Source organism: Schistocerca gregaria, chromosome 8 (assembly GCF_023897955.1).
Source record: "Schistocerca gregaria isolate iqSchGreg1 chromosome 8, iqSchGreg1.2, whole genome shotgun sequence".
NCBI classification, from domain to species: Eukaryota; Metazoa; Arthropoda; class Insecta; order Orthoptera; family Acrididae; genus Schistocerca; species Schistocerca gregaria.
The window spans coordinates 227,427,137-227,447,376 of record NC_064927.1 but is presented as its reverse complement, the minus strand read 5'-3'; the positions used below and the strand labels follow the sequence as shown (position 1 = coordinate 227,447,376).

Genomic DNA, 20,240 nt, shown 5'->3' with positions numbered 1-20,240 from the left:
TTACCAAATTGAGGTCAAAGTTAGTCATGGGTACTTACGTATGTGTCTGTAGCTCCTAATAATTCACCCATCTTTGAGAATTCTTTAAAGCTATGCCAATATTTAGAATTTTAACAACGAATCTTACATTTGAGCTTTAATTGATTTATTAATGAAATTATTGTGCTTGGAGAAATGCATCGTAAACACTGTGCTGTCTGAGAATATATTTATTCTCAACCGACTTCGATCATTGATCATTTTCACAGTGGAAAAATACTGTGACAACTTCACATATAATACGTGCAATAAAATGCCATAGCATTTATGACATGTAAAGTTGTATTTTTCCACTCTGAAGATGACCAGTGATCAAAACCGGTTGTGAATAAATATATTGTCAGACAGAACAGTGTTTGCCATGCATTTCACCAAGAATATTAATGCTGTTGACAGTCGCCTTAAAAATGTTTAGAAATTACTGTGGCGAAAATGAATATTTTTGGTAGAGTTTTCGTGACGTATACTACTTTATGACATTCTTTATGGTGAAACTAAAAAAAAAAAAATTACGAACAGAATTGAAACCAGTATTGCCAGCATGGTACTGTAGAGCTAAGAAGCTGCGCTAGGCTCACTCAGCAGAAACATTTTTAATGATACAGATGTATGAGGTATGCACAAAACTTTCTTCGACACTAAGTGCCGTCGCATGAAAAGACACTAGCCAGATACTCAGTACATGTACGTGTACAGCGTACTTGAAAACACACCAAAATCCGTGATAAATGGGTCTGATGTAGAGATGGGCAAAGTCGTTCATCCTAGGGAAGTAGTCCAGTGGTGATCGTTCTTTTTTGAGAACCTTTCGTTTCTACCTGTTCATCATTCATTATGCTTGGTGTAAGGTTCTTATGAGAAATTAAAAATTAGTAGCATAGGTGACTGAAGATGGACGGCGCCAAGAGGGGGCACCTCCCTCCCCCCTGGAGTACACAGTTTTTATTCATGACAGAATTCTCACACATGTGTAATTTTCGTGATTCTGCAAAACATCTCGTTTAGCCTACTGTAGCCTTATGTGGCTGGTCGCAGGGAAATAATATAAGGTGGCGCACGAAAGCCCGGCCCAGAGTACTGACTACTCGCGAATTACACACTATTTGTTGACCGCTACAAGCAGAATAGATAAACATGTATAATCAGTGAAAAAATAACAAATAAGCCAATGCAGACAACTTCGAAACAACAGATGGCGAATGGTAAGCGACAATGAGCAGTCTAGTACTCGGGGCCGATTTTTCGTGCGCCACCCTGTACCACTGAAGGAATACTGTAGGAGTTATCATATTCTCTTTACAAAATGTGACACCATACACTCGATTACGAATCTCGGGCTTCATTCGGTTGTAAGTTAGTCTGAAATCCATAACAATGAACATGCTGTTTTACCTTGGATCAAAAAGAGACGGAAATCTGCCACTCGTGTGTGCCGTGCCGACTATTTTTGCATCTTTAATAACAAGAAATATAGCCTTTTTACAAGTATTTCTTCTGATGTTTGTTGAAAGAGTGAAGTAACCTGATTAGCCGTTTTGTTACCTGAAAAGACATATGTATTACATACCACGTGATTTGTATGTGATTTAGGTAATAATAAAATGCATTTTAATTACCGGTCGTGGACGCTGATTAGAGTACGAAAAGAACCAGAAGTTCAGAGATCAAAAAAGGTTTGAAACAGGTAAAGAATGAGCGTGCGAAGCGAACGAAACGAACAAGAACAACTTGATAGTGAACTATGAGCAGTTATCAGTGCAACTGCGACGAATGGCCAGGGGGAGAAGGACGAGTGCGGCCGAGCGAGACCGAGAAAGAGACCGAGAAATACTGGAACGGGACCGAGGCTGGAACGAGACCGGCCGACATGCCGTAACGGTAACGAGACCGACCGTTTCCCGTTCCCGGGACCTATAAGCAGAAAGACGCGACCGAAGTGAACAATGGAAGAACTGTGAAAGACCGTTCGTTCCTCGCTCGTTCCGTTCATCTAGGTAAACCGTTCCTTTGGACCCGTTAGTTTGCGAACGACCCATCTCTAGTCTGATGATCACCTTGTCAGGTTAACTACGTCTTCTTTAGAATTCCTACTGACTGATATACCTGCCAAATGTGTGACGATGCGGCGTAGTACACCGATGGTGCAGTCGCTGTATTGGGTACTTCTGCGAACGTTTAGGATGGTATCTGTGTGCACCGTCCTAACTCTAGTAGCCAGCTTCACGTGTTCCCCGCGCTGCACTGCCGCTTGCCCGCAGGATGACGAGACAGAGGAGCAGAGCCCGCTGCTGATGGACTCGCCGCAGTGCGTGCTCTTCGGCACGTTCATGATCTGGTTCGCATCGATCACGATCAACCTGGGCCCCACGTTCCTGAGCGGCGCGCTGGCCGCCAGCGCCGAGGTGAGCCACAACGCGCCCAGCTGCCCCCTGGTCCACGGGCCCTTCCGCCACTACGTGCTCAACGTACTCTGGATCGCCGTCAACGTCGTCTGCGTCCTGCTGACGCTCTTCCACCTGCACAAGCTGCACCGCGACCTCACCAAGGCCAACGTGCAGGTCAGTACACGCACTCACACAGGAGCCTATGACTGGAAAGACACCCAGTTCTACGTATTCATGTATCCAGTTCTGTAGGACTAAAGTTCCTTGGTCGTGAAACAAATCAGTATACTATTAAATGAAACAAGTTTACTGTTACCAGTCATTGTTTATTTATCTCCACGACGCGTTTCAAGGGTGTAAACCTCCATCATCAGGTGGATTTACATTTGTTACTATGACATTTGTAACCTACGACCTAGCCGCAGTGGTAACACCGTTTCCCGTCAGATCACGGAAGTTAAGCGATGTCGGGCTGGGCCAGCGCTCGGATGGTGTGTGGCGTCCCCGCACTCCAACCTCGTGCTGATATTGTCGCCGCGATAGAGCTGCTACCGCCACAGCTCTCGCAGTGGAGTTGAGACACGATGCGCGTTGAGGTAGGTCCCCGTTGGTGAACGGGAGACAGAAATGCGAACTCGTACGATGCATGCTTCTTCTGATTTAAGATTGAATGATTCATTGCCCGGATATGCAGTAGTTGTTAAATTTTATCTCATCCCCATCGTTCACACAACAAATTGAGAGGAAACATTGTAATTTCTTCTCGTACGTTGTTGGCTCGTTGCTACGGAGTTGTTGAACCTGTATGAAGCGAGATCCACAGATACTCCTTGATCACGTCTGAGTGAACCTTAGCTGTAATGTTAAAAAAATGTTCAAAAGTTATCTTTTCAATTAATGAAGTAGGTATTTTGATATTCAGTTTAAATTGTCCTTGATGAACAGTCGTTGGTTAACCATCATTGATTAAATCACTTAATAATGTAGTACACGCTTGGTATTTCACTTGGAACGAACAGTTTATTGTTCGTTGGCCACTAAATGCTTTATAACTTTCGCACTACATGCACACGCAGTTGGTTGGTAAAGTTAGTTCTATTAAAATTAAGTTTCATGACAATTACGACAACTTGACTGTTCAGCGTAATTGTATTATCTTCGTGAAGTCGTGTAATTGTGTCCTACTCGAGACTAATTGAGTGTAGTCCTTTGATATATTATCCACTCTTCTTTTAGTTCCAACTACTTGAAAGTCAAGTCCAATATTCACTAATTTTGTCAATTTCAATTAACCCGTTATGCACGGTTAAACGCGTCTATCAGTTCCTGTCTCTGCTTAGAAAATCAGTTTCCGAAGTTCGTGAATCACGTTACCCAAGAAACACTTCTGAACGCAAAACAATCTCGTCGCGTCCCGTACTCTCAATAACTAAGACAAGAATTGTTCTCGCACGTCTTTACAGGACGAGAACCAGCAAGCGACTTCTTCTGTGAAAGAGTATTGTAGGCGCATTGAATTTCTGCGTTGCGCTTACAGCTCTCTTTCACATAAAAGTTATCTCTGACCAACATCACCTTGGACTTAGCTTTCAATATGTTAATTGCAATTATCACTTGGATATTTGTCCATTAATTAAATCTGAGGTTTCTTCCTCCTCTTTTCATAACAAAAACTCTCAGTGATGTATAATGCTGTTGTTATCAAAACTTCTTGGTGTCAGCTTATCGGCAAAGATGTCGTATTTTCCAAGATAACTCTTCCCTACTTCATATTATGATATTCTTCTGTCTTAATTGACTTTAAGGGGGTCGTTGGGGTGTTATAATAGGTGACCATACGGTCTGCCGAGCGCTGTTGGCAAGCGGGATGCACTCAGTCCTTGTGAGGCAAACTGAGGAGCTAGCTACTTGAGGAATAACGACTCCGGTCTCGTAAACTGACATTCGGCCTGGAAGAGCGGTGTGCTGACCACATGCCACTCCATATCCGCATCCAGTGACGCCTGCGGGCTGAGGACGACAAGGCGGCCGGTCGGTACCTTGGGGGCCTTCATGGACTGTGTGGGAGGAATATGACATTTGTGTGTGAGTTGTGCTACGAGTTTTTGGAGGAACTTGTGTCACTGTCTAGTGGAGAAAACAAAACACTGTTTCAGAACATGGTTTTGGGTTTCTTTTTACAAAAAAAATAAATGTATACCTAACGGTGAACATAAAAATAAGTAAAATGGAGTACCTACAGTGGTCACAGGTTCCTTTCGCTGTCGTAACACATCACATGTATACTGTCATACTTTGTAAACAAATATGACTTCTGGAAAATATTTGGTGCAAGGATCGTTCAGCAGAAAAGAAACATTATCGGAAAGTACAAGGAATATACATCGTAACAACAGTAACAACATTATTACAGAATAATTTTTTAAGGATTTGGAGGTGTTTGTTTTGAGGTCTCGAATATATGCGTTGGAATTGGAATCTGGTTTCACAGGACAGAGCGGATCAGGTTAGAGTTGTGTAAATGGGCCCAAATCAGTTAATGTCAGTTGCACAAAACATACAAACTTTATTGTCCTAAAACTCGTAATCACACAAGCCCTTAAAGACATTCAAAAACAATAAGGCTGAAGGACCGAACGCAAGTTATTAAAATTGCCTTAAGTAATACACACGGCTGAACGCCTTAGTTACAAAATTTTACATAAAAAATCGGCTGAAGGCCACACACTGGAGATAGAAGAGCTGGGGGTTTAAGGCCTGAATAACAAGAATTTCTGATAGAAAAGAAAATTTTAAAAGGTTTTAAACTAGTGACTTTTCAAATTTTAATTTAAGACGGCTGATGGCCTTATCTTAAAAAATTTCACGTAAGGTTCGGCTGAAGGCTATATACTGAACATAGAACAACTCAAGGCTTAAGGCCTGATTAGTAATGATTTCCAATAGGCAAATCCCCTTATTTAAAAAAAAAAAAAAACAGTTTAAGCAAGAATGTTGAAAGTTTTAATTTAAGGTGGCTGAACCATAAAAATAAGGTGACGAGCAATAAACGGCATGACCGCGAGTCGCGCACGGCTCTGGAATAAATACTTCAGATGGCATCTAAATTCGATTGTGACGAGTTAAAATAGCTTAAACTTCATACTCGTTTAAACAATCAGGTGAAATGTTCAAATAGCTTAAGCTTCATACTTGCTTATACGAGGGTCAGTCAAAAAGTAATGCCTCCTATTTTTTTTTCTACGTTTAATTGTCAGGAAATTTAAATGCAATTACATAGGTTGAAAACCACAACATTGAGGATCATTTTGTCATTTTTCAATGTAATCTCCGCCCATCTCTACAGTTTTGGTCCATCTTTGAACAAGGGCATGTATCCCAGCACGGTAAAAATCACAGCTCTGCTTCCTAAGCCATTGACGCACGGATGTTTTGACGGCCTCCTCATCTTCAAAATGAGTCCCACGATGAGCTTCTTTTAGTGGCCCGAACAGATGGAAGTCTGATGGTGCCAGGTCAGGGCTGTATGGGGGATGAGGCAAAACTTCCCATCCAATTTTGACAATCTCGTCAGAGGTGTGACGACTGGTGTGTGGTCTTGCATTGTCATGCAAAAGAAGAACATCTGCCATTGATTTTGTTGGGCGAACTCGCTGAAGACGTGCTTTAAGTTTTTTGAGGGTTGTGACGTATTGAACAGAATTTATTGTGCATCCCTGCTCCAAAAAATCAACCAGAATCACACCCTCTGTATCCCAGAAAACTGTTGCCATAACTTTCCCTGCCGATCGCACAGTTTTGAATTTTTTCTTCCTCGGCGAGCTTGTGTGACGCCACTCCATTGTCTGCCTCTTTGATTCGGGTTCAAAAAAATGCACCCATGTTTTGTCCCCGGTCACAATTTTTTTCAGAAACTCATCTCCCTCCAAACGGAAGCGCTGCAAGTGTTGGGAGGCTATTGTTTTCCTTGCCTCTTTATTCTGATCGGTTAACATTCTTGGAACCCACCGTGCACAAACTTTTGAGTACCCCAATTGTTTAATAATCGTGATCACACTGCCTTTACTAAGAGAAATAATGCGACACACTTCATCTGCAGTCACCCGACGGTCACCACGAATGATGTCATCAACTTGCTGAATGTTGTGTGGAGTCACTGCACTCACCGGCCTGCCGCTCCGCTTTTCGTCAGTCAACGGTGTTTGCCCTTCAGCTTCCTTACAACGACGAACCCATCGTCTAACAGTGCTGACATCCACTGTCACAACACCATACACCTTCTTCAGTCTTTCATGAATGCGTATGGGCGTTTCACCTTCTGCATTCAAGAATTCAATCACACAACGCTGTCTCAAATGAATATCGATGTCGGCCATCTTACAAACTTCTGCTGTGCTGCCACCTGTTGACACAGAAAGTTACTACTGCAGTGGATTGCAGAAGAAGGTTTGAGGAATGGCGCCAAATTCAAATTTTTCACTTAACTTAATTTTTTTAAGTAGAAAAAAAATGGGAGGCATTACTTTTTGACCGACCCTCGTACACTCAGGTGAAATGTTACAAACTTTAAGTACAATAATCATATTGGCTACAGTGGTAAAGTTATACATAAATAACAATTTTCATTCTAATAGATAGATAAATGAAAGGCTGCAGGCAAAGGGAGAGGAGGAGAAAGAGAAAGTGAGAGGGAGGGAGACAGTGGAAAGAGTGATTGTGTGAGAACAAACTTTACATGACAAGGGGTCTTATGATTGTATGTGGCATGTAATAATTGCCTAAAGGTTGGGGTAATACATTGCTTAATGCTTTAAAATAAGGAGGTGGATGTACAATCTGTGCCAGTAGTTGATGTAGATACAGTTTTAACACAACTCACACACAAATTTAATACTAACAAATGTAAATCCACCTGATGATGGAGGTTTAAACCTGTAAAAAGAGTTGTGGAGATAAATAAACAGTGATTGGTAACAGTAAACTTGCTGATTCATTTAATGTCAATAACAGTCACGGTAGACCCTAACTTAAAACGCTCGCATGTAAATCAGTATACAGTTTACACAATTCTGATTAGAAAATATATAAACACAAAATTAACTAATTAATGTGACAATGTAAATAATAGTAATAGAATTAAAAATATTGCTGAGAAAAGTTCTCAACGTCTGCGAGAAACTCATCCACAGAGTAGAAATGTAGTTTGACTTCGATTCAATTTTTTGGGGTTTATCATGCCGGTACTTTAATTCTGATGGGTTCCTATTTAAAACTAGACCTATTGAATAGTGCAGATTTTTTGTGTATCAGTGTTTAAGGATAGTTTATCCAAGTGGATATCGTATTTCCGTCTAATGTTCACTGGTTTAATGTTGCAGTTTCTTCTGAAAGAGTCAGTATTGCCATCAACATATCCCATGATGGGATATACGTACAGGGTCGGCACAGAATCAGGAGATACCTAAACAAAGGCCTACACGATATTCACAAACTAACAATGATCGCCCTCCTCTGTTTACGTCCTGCCGCAGAGCGCGGGCTCGGAGTTCCTCTACTAGGTTCGGCCGTTTCCCGTGCGCTAGTGCTTTCATCGATTAGAATCTCTAACTGACGCTGATGTTCAGTTTCAGGAATGAATTTCTTCGACCAAACACTCTAGAATTAGAACGTTATCTTAGAGAGGAAATAAAGAGCGTAGACGTAGTTGGTATACATTTCTCCATAGTCAGCGGTGTGGAGTATGTGAAGCTTCTCAACGATGCGATCTCCGACAACGTATCTTCTAGAGACAAATAAACGAGCTCAAATTCTGCCACTCAGATCGTAACGTGGGTGCCGTTCAGGGCGACTATGCTGAGCTGAGATTGTGGACGATCCAGATATTCAAAATCCCTTTCGAACTGCCATAGACGACGTGATGTCTGCCCTCGTCCTTACAGTAAATAACAGGGACATTTTGCACAGAAATGGGCTCAGATCAGCACATGCCCCGTCCTTAATGGCGTTCGTCAGGTTCGCATTACTTTAAATAGACACGTCCCATCCTGTTGACTCATTGGAGGATGCAGAGCTGTCATCATTTACGACGGACGGCAGAAGCAATATTCCAGCTCAGGAAGTGGCAAAGAAGGCCACATCCGATCTGAATTTCTGCAGAGGAGGATAGCTCAACTGCCAACAGGACGAGATCGCTCACCCGTCGCATGCTTCCCTTGCTGTAACGTATGTGGCCGGGATCAATAATGATGTGGCCTATTGCTGTCACTGACGGGTCCTAGCGACAGTCTGCAGGTGACTGTATGGCACCACAAAGGAAAGACCTACGCCCGTTACAGGGGACGTTCCTGCTCCGAAATGAATGTCGACAGATGATAAACATACTAATGCATACTAATGGAGACATAAGTATTGACAGCATCATGGTGCCCATGGTAGCTTTCGTGTCAGATCATCGGGACTCCTTGCCATCCTCCGACACTCTACCGTAGGCAGGTCTGCCTAATTCCGACACTCGAAATAAAGTGTCGAATCGCTCGCTCCCTTGAGCTCGTCACTCTAAATGTCTCCACCTCCACTTTATTCCAGCAGTGTCCCGCCACTGTCCAACTCTCATTGGCTGAAGGCCATCCCCACCAAAACACATCCTTGTCAAGCTCCATATACATGATTTGATTCAGCATGACTACTGCCCGGACAAAACCAATATGTTTCAATAATATTTAAATAAAGAAGTGTTACAATCATTTTGTCTCACTCAGATAATTTACAATAAGTAAAGGTTCGTCAATAAATAAATATGTCATTATTCCTGTGCAAGTGCGCTCACATTAAGTGACTACAGATTATTGCTAAATATCATTTAAACAATTATTTATCTTTTTTAATAGAAGCATCTTCTGGTTCTCTATTCGATTGTCATGTTCGGTAACACATGGCACTGACCAGCTTCAAATTAGAAATTTCTTGATAGTACTTGCGATCAACATTTAAATAAAGTGACTGGGAAAATACTAAGCGAATCATCAAATAAATATACATGTTCAAATGGTTGCAACAATGGAAAATTGTACTGAAATGCAGGAGGATCTGCAGCGAATTGACGCATGGTGCACGGAGTGGCAATTGAATCTCAATGTAGACAAGTGTAATGTGATGCGAATACATAGAAAGATAGGTCCCTTATCATTTAGCTACAAAATAGCTGGTCAGCAACTGGAAGCAGTTAATTCCATAAATTATCTGGGAGTACGCATTAGGAGTGATTTAAAATGGAATGATCTTATAAAGTTGATCGTCGGTAAAGCAGATGCCAGAATGAGATTCATTGGAAGAATCCTAAGGAAATGCAATCCGACTACAAAGGAAGTAGGTTACAGTACGCTTGTTCGCCCACTGCTTGAATACTGCTCAGCAGTGTGGGATCCGCACCAGATAGGGTTGATAGAAGAGATAGAGAAGATCCAACGGAGAGCAGCGCGCTTCGTTACAGGATCATTTAGTAATCGCGAAAGCGTTACGGAGATGATAGATAAACTCCAGTGGAAGACTCTGCAGGAGAGACGCTCAGTAGCTCGGTACGGGCTTTTGTTAAAGTGAAACGTCCCCTAACGCCACATAGCAAAGTTTCGAGAACATACCTTCACCGAAGAGTCAAGCAGTATATTGCTCCCTCCTACGTATATCTCGCGAAGAGACCATGAGGATAAAATCAGAGAGATTAGAGCCCACACAGAAGCATACCGACAATCCTTCTTTCCACGTACAATACGAGACTGGAATAAAAGGGAGAAACGATAGAGGTACTCAGGGTACCCTCCGCCACACACCGTCAGGTGGCTTGCGGAGTGTGGATGTAGATGTAGATGTAGATGGTTCAAATGGTTCTGAGCACAATGGGGCTTAATTTCTGAGGTCATCAGTCCCCTATAACTGAAAACTACTTAAGCCTAACTAACCTAAGGACATCACACACATCCATGCAGTATTCGAACCTGCTACCGTAATGGTAGCTCCTAGAACCGCTCGACCGCTCCGGCCTGCAATGTACAAGTATGACAAAATATTGATGCTATATTCACTTTCTGTGCAAATGTGAAGAATAGGATGTTCTGACAAACATTTGCATAATGAAAGCGATAGAAATGGCTCCGTAGATCAAGAAATAAAATAAAGATACAGATGCGTAGCTTTCAGGGATGATAGCTATAGTGCAATTCTATCATCTGAAATATCGTTATGTTGAAATCGCTTGAAGCGATTAGAAACTATTAATTCAGAGGTTCATTTTGAAAATGTCTATTTGCTGTGAAATTCTAACTTCTGTCGTTTCATGTGAGTTATTGTCAAGTGTGAAAGAGCTGCAACTTAGCAATTTTTAAGGTTGTCTGGTACTCCGCCATTTACTGGAGCGTCTCCTGCAGAAAGGCCATACGAGTAAAAGCCGTCCAGGTTCCCAGCTTAAGGGTTTTCCCCACATCCGGTCCATTGCTAACGCGCGTGGCTCGCCTGTAGCGGCTTTGGCGCCCCCCCCCCCCCCCCCCCTGCTATCGGCTCTGGGATTGCACAGCTTCGCATCCAAATTCAGCTTGCCTAGTGTCGATCCCAGCTGGCCAACTAGCTCGCCTACATATACGTAGCGTTACAACACCCTTCTCATACCGTATGCCTCCTTGCAGGTGAAAGAGGAACGACATAGCTTCCTTGCAAGTGCGTAGCACTCCATCATAAGTGGTCTCTGTATGGGTGCATTTTTAAAGTGCTCAACTATGGTGGGTAGGTAGCACCTAGATTGTTGCCAAACTGGGGACTCTTACAAAGACTCTTCACCGTTTCAGTCACGCATGTGTTAATATCACAGACGTCTGTATTCACACCAGAAGGGCCTAAGTCAGCTTAACTGAAAAAGCGTAAGGACCCTTCGCTATTTCGGACCACTTTGAAATTTCGTACACTCCTGGAAATGGAAAAAAGGACACATTGACACCGGTGTGTCAGACCCACCATGCTCCGGACACTGCGAGAGGGCTGTACAAGCAATGATCACACGCACGGCACAGCGGACACACCAGGAACCGCGGTGTTGGCCGTCGAATGGCGCTAGCTGCGCAGCATTTGTGCACCGCCGCCGTCAGTGTCAGCCAGTTTGCCGTGGCATACGGAGCTCCATCGCAGTCTTTAACACTGGTAGCATGCCGCGACAGCGTGGACGTGAACCGTATGTGCAGTTGACGGACTTTGAGCGAGGGCGTATAGTGGGCATGCGGGAGGCCGGGTGGACGTACCGCCGAATTGCTCAACACGTGGGGCGTGAGGTCTCCACAGTACATCGATGTTGTCGCCAGTGGTCGGCGGAAGGTGCACGTGCCCGTCGACTTGGGACCGAACCGCAGCGACGCACGGATGCACGCCAAGACCGTAGGATCCTACGCAGTGCCGTAGGGGACCGCACCGCCACTTCCCAGCAAATTAAGGACACTGTTGCTCCTGGGGTATCGGCGAGGACCATTCGCAACCGTCTCCATGAAGCTGGGCTACGGTCCCGCACACCGTTAGGCCGTCTTCCGCTCATGACCCAACATCGTGCAGCCCACCTCCAGTGGTGTCGCGACAGGCGTGAATGGAGGGACGAATGGAGACGTGTCGTCTTCAGCGATGAGAGTCGCTTCTGCCTTGGTGCCAATGATGGTCGTATGCGTGTTTGGCGCCGTGCAGGTGAGCGCCACAATCAGGACTGCATACGACCGAGGCACACAGGGCCAACACCCGGCATCATGGTGTGGGGAGCGATCTCCTACACTGGCCGTACACCTCTGGTGATCGTCGAGGGGACAATGAATAGTGCACGGCACATCCAAACCGTCATCGAACCCATCGTTCTACCATTCCTAGACCGGCAAGGGAACTTGCTGTTCCAACAGGACAATGCACGTCCGCATGTATCCCGTGCCACCCAACGTGCTCTAGAAGGTGTAAGTCAACTACCCTGGCCAGCAAGATCTCCGGATCTGTCCCCCATTGGGCATGTGTGGGACTGGATGAAGCGTCGTCTCACGCGGTCTGCACGTCCAGCACGAACGCTGGTCCAACTGAGGCGGCAGGTGGAAATGGCATGGCAAGCCGTTCCACAGGACTACATCCAGCATCTCTACGATCGTCTCCATGGGAGAATAGCAGCCTGCTTGGCTGCGAAAGGTGGATATACACTGTACTAGTGCCGACATTGTGCATGCTCTGTTGCCTGTGTCTATGTGCCTGTGGTTCTGTCAGTGTGATCGTGTGATGTATTTGACCCCAGGAATGTGTCAATAAAATTTCCCCTTCCTGGGACAATGAATTCACGGTGTTCTTATTTCAATTTCCAGGAGTGTATAATGGTTATCAGTGGTGGCTAATGGTTACGCCCTCTACACCAGAGCTGTCATTAAGGTCGTGCTGCACTCCAAAATAGTGTGATCATGGTCAGTGGGGATTTATGCCCAGGGTATCCTCGAAGATGGATTTAATCAGCTGGGGGATATCAGCAAACTTGTAAAGAACGTCTTCCTGTTGGTCATCGCGCAGCAAACGGCTGTTTCAGACTATGAATAGTTGGTAGGGGAGGGGGGGGGGGGATGAGATGGAAGAGTTAGTTTCACTGTCGGTCTTTTGCCACTTTCCCCTACAGGCATTTTCATGTACATTTAGAGCATAGGCGTGTCTGAAATACTGTACTTTCCTCGGCCACCTACAATAAAACTGCGTGATTTTCACGCTGGGTGTTGCCGTTCTGACCTCCATGGCAGAGGTATAGGGGGAAGGGGTGAAATGTGTGTAAGATGGCACTCGACGACCTCCTAACCGTGTGACACGCCCACAATGACATCGAACAGAGTTTTGGTGACATTTGGTGTCATTATGCCATCATTACCACACCTTGCGCCTCACAGGAACTTCTCAGCTGGGGCCTTTTCATCGCATGTGTGAATACCTTGCTGTTTAAAGCGTCACCGTGCCTGATGTTGATGTCGCAGGGTGCCAAGGTCGTCCACCACCAATGGAGATGGCACAGGCATTTCCGCTTTCGAAACGGTGACCCTTTAATGGTGTTGGGATGTGTAGTTTCGTTAATAGTCTCTCATTCCGAGTCAAGACACTGTACGGAATGGGAGGCGTGTGTATTCGTGGTTACTTACTTACCTAATTATCGACGTGTTACGTGCATCGTAATTACGACCTCTCTCTAATACGTGGAGCGATTAAGTTTTACAATTACATTATGTCTCTTCAACAGGAAAAGTGGCAAAATGCCAACCATTTACATAACTTATTATGGTTTCTTTTCCTATAGTGATTCACTATGTTGAATGTCTCATAAACACATTAAACACCTATCATCATTCCACAAACGCAGTACCAGATCGGATACTTCTAGCATCTTGGCTGTACCTTTACATAACACAAAATCTTTCTCCGTTTCATTCTCCATCTCAGCCATACGACTATGGAACGCGCTCCCCTGTGATCTGCGTCTTATCCAGAACTACTCAACATTCAAGAGGGAACTCAAAACTTACATATTAGGGACGGTATAGCCACCATTGTTGTGCCCCTCTCATCTCTTTCTTTCTTCTCTCCATCACAGCTTCCAATTTTACCATTCTATTTCTCTTCCTCTAACCTATCTACCTCTTATATATCTCTTATACCCCATTCTATGGTCTTATGTCTCTACTCGATGAGAACAATTCACAAGCTGCAAGAACATAACGAGAAAATTCCCAACTAACAATAGGACTGACATTCACAAAAGAAAAGTATGTTTACTTTCAAGTACATAGTCATTACTATTATTATTATTATCATTATTATTCTTGACTGCTATAATTATTTTTATTGTTATAGTTATCATTGTACTACTGTTTTAATTTCTATTTTTTCTTTAACATCAATACTGCATAATACGTTATATGTCCTTAATGTTCTGTAGAAACTGTAACTCGTTCAATCTGAGTATGCCTGGTTAGGTGTAAGAGAGGGCCTGAAGGCCCTAATCTTGCCAGGTAAAATAAATGCATAAATAAATAAAATAAATAAATAAATTCTAGTGCACATTTAGAAATTCTCCTACTGAGTTGTCAAGCAGATACGAAGCCAGTTTGTCTTTAAAAGTAATTTTATTATCCACTTGTTTCTTTAAATTACTGTGTAGGTGATCAAATATTTTTGTTTTTGACTACCTGGCAACAGTCTATGCCATAGTAACTGATGGATAGCGTTACTCATTTTTCCTTCTAGCGTTACATGAGTACCACCGTTGTTTCACAACTGTAATTGGAGGCTAATATCAGACTTCGTACGGGTGCAAATGTACCGTGACAGTGTTGTAATTATGACAAACGTTTTAAAGACCTCTGTACTCCACTTCTGTAGTAAACAAAATATACTAACTTTATAGAAAAGTGAGTTACTCTGAAATATATTTTCATAAGGTATTAGTAAACGAGAATAGGAAGATTAAGTCCAATTTATATTTTCATCTCCAAGCGTTAACATTATATGTGACATAAATGTTGAAGTTCCTTGATGTTAATGAAGATGTGATACATGTGAAGTCCGTTTCGGTTTGTTACCATTCTAAACTTCTAAGGCTTTAGGATATGCACTTTCGCTTGATGATTTACTCTCGTGCATTATTAATAACGATATGGTCAGGCCTTCTACTTCACTGAATTAATTGTACTGTGTTCTATCTAAAGTCAATGACGGTCCATTTATAGAGAGCAAATTACATGTGCAACGGTAAAGAATGAATCTCCTCACTATGTTCGAAGTCCTTACACTACTGGTTGCAAACGTGTATAGCAATAGGCAATGGGCGTTTCGAACACTTAATGATATAAATGGAATTTTAAAGAAATTATTCCACCGTGGACTTCGCACTGTTTGAATTTTTCCTTATTGTTACTGCTACTGATGTGATTTTGCAGTGTAAGTATGTATCGTGTCATTAAACTCATGACGCAAAGTTAGTATTTAAAGACCTTCGTACATTATTTTCCTATTTTACAAAGCCGTTTTATTTTTGACATGCACCTTCGTTTCAAAATTCTTGCAGAAACAAAAGCAAACGTGGTGCTGTTATTAAATCGTGAATCAGCGACGAATGATAAACCCTTTGCCTTTTAGCTGGGGTTTCTATCCAACCACATGTAGCCTAACTGGATCCGTTCCAGTTTGAAATTAAATATCTATCTACTATTTCGCTTTAGATTAACTGGGTACAGCTGGAGCATTCCATTAGTCTGATGATTTAGTTTCGTATAATAACATTCGCAAGAGACAACAATCGCTTTCGCGTTCAAAATACACACTGATGAGCCAAAATATTATGATCACCTGCTTAATAGATTGTTTGTCGTTCTTTGGAACAAAATACATTACCGATCCTGCTTATTAGGATTCGACATATTGTTGTTAGGTTTTTGGAGGTACGTGGAATTCTACCCACAGATCCTGCACTTCGCGTAAGTAACGGGCCGTTGTTTTGCGCACGCAATGATGGATTCCATAGGATTTACGTCAGGCCGTCGGGACTTCAACGTTAATTCACTGTACTGTTCTTCAGATCATTATGGCATGATTATGGCTCCAAGACACGTACATTTATACTGCTCAAAGATGTCATCGTCGTCGAGGGAGACATCAAACATGAAGCGATGCAGGTAGTCCGCAGGTGTCAGCGTGTCGGAGTACTACCACAGGTCCCACGCAAGCGCAGGAAAACGTATCCCATAGCATTGCTCTTAGCAGCCTGCGTCCGTGGCGCGAGGCACGTTTCTAGCTGCCGTCCATCTCGGTGTTTGTGGAGGCGACCATGGACCTAGTCCAGCAAAAAAGGCTTTCACCCGAAGAGCCGACACGTTCCATTGATCGACGGTCGAATCCTTATGGTTCCCTACCCACTGACAATGTCCTTGGGTCATCATGTGAACTCGTAGGGGTGGTCTACTGTGGAGTTCCATATTCAACAATATACGATGGTCTGCTCCGAAACACTTATACCTGCACTAGCGCTATGCACTTTTGGCAGATATACCACAAATCTTCATGTATTCTACTGTACAGAGCAGACAACCTTCTGCATTCTGTGAAGATTCGTGGACGTTCAGTCATTTAGCGGCTAATGGTAGTTTCACTTTATTTCTACCTCCGTCCGAAGATGCGCACAACAGTAGCATGGGAACATACGACCAGCTTCGCCGTTTTTGAGATACTCGTTCACAGCCTCTGCATAATAACAATCGGTCTTCTGTCAAAGTCATGAATCTCAATGGATTTCCCAATTTGTAGCCAATGTCTTCGCTCATGTCATCCCCCGTCTGAATCTGCTCCGCTTACATACTTCGTTACTGCGACACGCGCCAGCAGGCTTCATACGATGTTACGTGTCAGTAGCTCGTGGTCTCGCGGTTGCGTTATCGCTTCGCGAGTGCGGGGAACGGGTTCGATTCCCGGCAGCGTCAGTGATTTTTTCACCTGCCTCGAGATGACGGACTCTGTGTTGTCCTCATCATTTCATCATAATTCGTGCAAGTGGCGAGATTGGACTGAGCAAAGGTTGGGAATTTGTACGGGCTCTGATAACTACGCAGTTGAGCGGCCCACAATCCATGATCATCATCATCATCATCCAATGTCACGGTGGGTAGTGGTCATAAAGTTTTCGCTGATTAATTTATTACCTCATCTTAAAATTTGGAGAAAATTATCTTGACGTTCATGTAGGTTCAAATGCTTCAGATGGCTCTGAGCACTATGGGACTTAACATCTATGGTCATCAGTCCCCTAGAACTTAGAACTACTTAAACCTAACTAACCTAATGACATCACACACATCCATGTCCGAGGCAGGATTCGAATCTCCGACCGTAGCAGTCTCGCGGTTCAGGACTGAAGCGCCTAGAACCGCTCGGCCACCGCGGCCGGCCTATCTGAGTCGAGATTCTTAGAAACCACCTTGGATAACAGGAACAAGAGCACATTTAATACTGACCATTCGCGGTACACCTACTGTAATTATTCCGCATTCTCGAGATGTAGTTTATACCTACGATGGGTGTGCAGGCTGTGAGGGTGGCGGGCCTGGTGACGACGCTGGTGAGCGTGACCGGGGGCAGTGGCGGCGGAGCCACGGCGGCGGCGACGGGCCTGCCGGGGGCGGTGGGGGCGGGTGCCATGTCCCGCGGCCTGCCCCCTGGGGCGGCGGCCGGCGAGAAGCTCGGGGGCGGCGCGCTGGCCGAGAGCCGGCGCATGCGCAACTACCTGCAGCGCGTGGAGCGCGAGGGCGTGCAGCGCGTCAAGATGTTCCTCGTCATCACGGCCGCCTACGTCGTCTTCTGGGGGCCGCTCTTCCTCGTCACGCTCGTCCACCGGCCCGCGCTCGGCTCGCAGCTCGGCTACGAGGTGAGCCCACACGCTCTGCTCTGCTCTCCTCCTTCCAAACGTCTCCCTTTCTCTCTCTCTCTCTCTCTCTCTCTCTCTCTCTCTCACTCTACCTGCCCACTGTACTCGAGCAAAAACGTTTACAGACGTTTTACAGACTTCTTTACTGCCGTCAACGTATTTCCACCCAGACAATGGTAACTGGGGCAACAAACGGCATTCGTTAATAAAATGTTCACCGATTTCCAGCCGCATCTAGCTGTTGAAGTGCCACGAGTATTCGAGCAAGCACTTAAACGTATTTCGTTGTCTTTCCTGAACACCGAATCCCAGAAACGTGACACAAATGCTAAAATCTCGTCGTCCACTGCGTGGATTGCGTGTATATAATGTTCGCTCGCTACAGATTTGTGAGGTTGTACCGTGTGAGTCTAACTGTATGCATAAAAGAGTAATCTCTGACAATCCACCCTGACAGAGAAACCCACCTGCACCTCGTAATACCAAGGCATCCTTTGAAGAACCAACAATCGGTGTTATCTTATACTAGGCACTGGAAGAAAAATAGTACCCTGTGAGTTTAAATATACGGAAAATACGCCCGATATGTGACAATCCACTTAGAGAAACCCGAAGAATGTAATACCCACATGCCCCCTGTAATATCATGTCATCCCTTAAAGAGCCGACGATAGACGTTATCTTATCCTTGGCAGTGGAAGAAAAATAATACCACGCCAGATTAATTGTAAGCGAAATTCGTCCGATATCTGAGAATCCGCATAGAGAGAGAAACCCAGAGAATGTAATATCCTCCTGACCGCCCCCCCCCCCCTCCCGACCCCCTGTAATATGAAGTCATTCCTTAAAGAGCAAACAATCGATATTACCCTTGCCACTGTGAGAGAAATAATGTTGACTCAGTCTTTAGAGACGATGTGAACGGTTTTGTAAGATACATTCCTTACGAACACTTGGAGGTCACTGACATTGTACTCTTGAACTGCAAAGCATTGTTGATCTTCCATTGGGGACACCCGTTTGCTTTTTTTTTTAAAAAAAAGAAAAGGAACCACACTTTTCTGAGGTTTTCAAGTTCTTCTTGTAAGTGGTCCTTACTAGCAATTACATGTCCCCTGTGTACAAGAGTATTTACGACCCCATTGATCTGCGCAGGATTGATACAGCTCACCGCCCGCATGTACCGATCGGTATGAAACTTCCTAGCACATTAAAACTGTGTACCTGACCGAGACTCGAACTCGGAACTTTGCCTTTCGCGGGCAAGAGCTCTGGGACCGATCGGTATGTTTCTACATCCAAAGGACATCATCTTCAAGGGTAATTTCACATGTCAAACGCCGCTACTGTGCGTTTATATGTTTCCTTCTAGGAGGTATTCTCCGTCACTAACGATCATTTTATAATGGCTGATACGGGCATAGTACAATGTCTGAAATTTGATCGGATGAGTATAGTGAACGCTATACTTCGCGGGAAAGCTACACTATGTGATCAAAAGTGGCTGAAATGACTTACAAGTTCTTGGCGCCATAGATCTGTAATGCTGGAATTCAATATGGTGTTGGCCCACCCTTAGTCTTGATGCCAGCTTCCACCCTCGCAGGCATACGTTCAATCAGGTACTGGAAGGTTGCTTGGAGAGTGCCAGCCCATTCTTCACGGAGTGCTGCACTGAGGAGAGGTATCGATGTCGGTCGGTGAGGCTGCGCACAAAGTTGGCGTTCCAAAACATTTCATTGGTGTTCTATAGGACTCAGGTCAGAACTCTGTGCAGGCCAGACAATTACAGGGATGTTATTGTCCTGTAACTACTCCGCTATAGGCCGTGTATTATGAACAGGTGGTCGATCATCTTGAAAGATGCAGTCGCCATCCCCAAATTTCTCTTCAACAGTGGCAAGGAAGAAGGTGCTTAAAACATTAATGTAGGCCTGTGCTGTGATAGTGCCACGCAAAACAACAAGGGGTGAAAGCCCTCTCCATGAAAAACACGACCATAGCCTAATACCACCTCCTCCGAATTTCACTGTTGGCACTACACACACAGGCAGATGACGTTCACCGGGCGTTCACCATACAAACACCTTGCCATCGGATCGCCACAGTTTTGTACCGTGATTCGATACTCCATACAACGCTTCTCCACTGTCCAATCATACAATGTTTACACTTCTTCCACTAAGCGAGGCGTCACTTGGAATTTACCAGCGTAATGTCTGGCTTGTGTGCAGCTGCTCGACCATGAAATGGGAATCTTGTCACCTCCTACCTAACTGTCATAGTACTTGCAGTGGATCGTGATGCAGTTTGGAACCGCTCTCTGTCTGACCATTGCACATTACGGCTCTCTTCGTCGGCGGTCTCAGTCGGTC

The 20,240-nt window shown here is 44.3% G+C and overlaps 1 protein-coding gene across 1 annotated transcript in view; it reads left to right on the top strand.

Moving 5' to 3' along the window:
• LOC126285121 (uncharacterized) overlaps positions 1-20,240 on the top strand; it is a 111,391-nt gene that overhangs the window by 12,431 nt on the left and 78,720 nt on the right. Inside the window, exons 2-3 of the mRNA XM_049984443.1 lie at positions 2,298-2,597; positions 17,527-17,865. Of these exons, the coding sequence (XP_049840400.1) occupies positions 2,298-2,597; positions 17,527-17,865 (639 nt within the window). The remainder of the gene's footprint in view (positions 1-2,297; positions 2,598-17,526; positions 17,866-20,240) is intronic.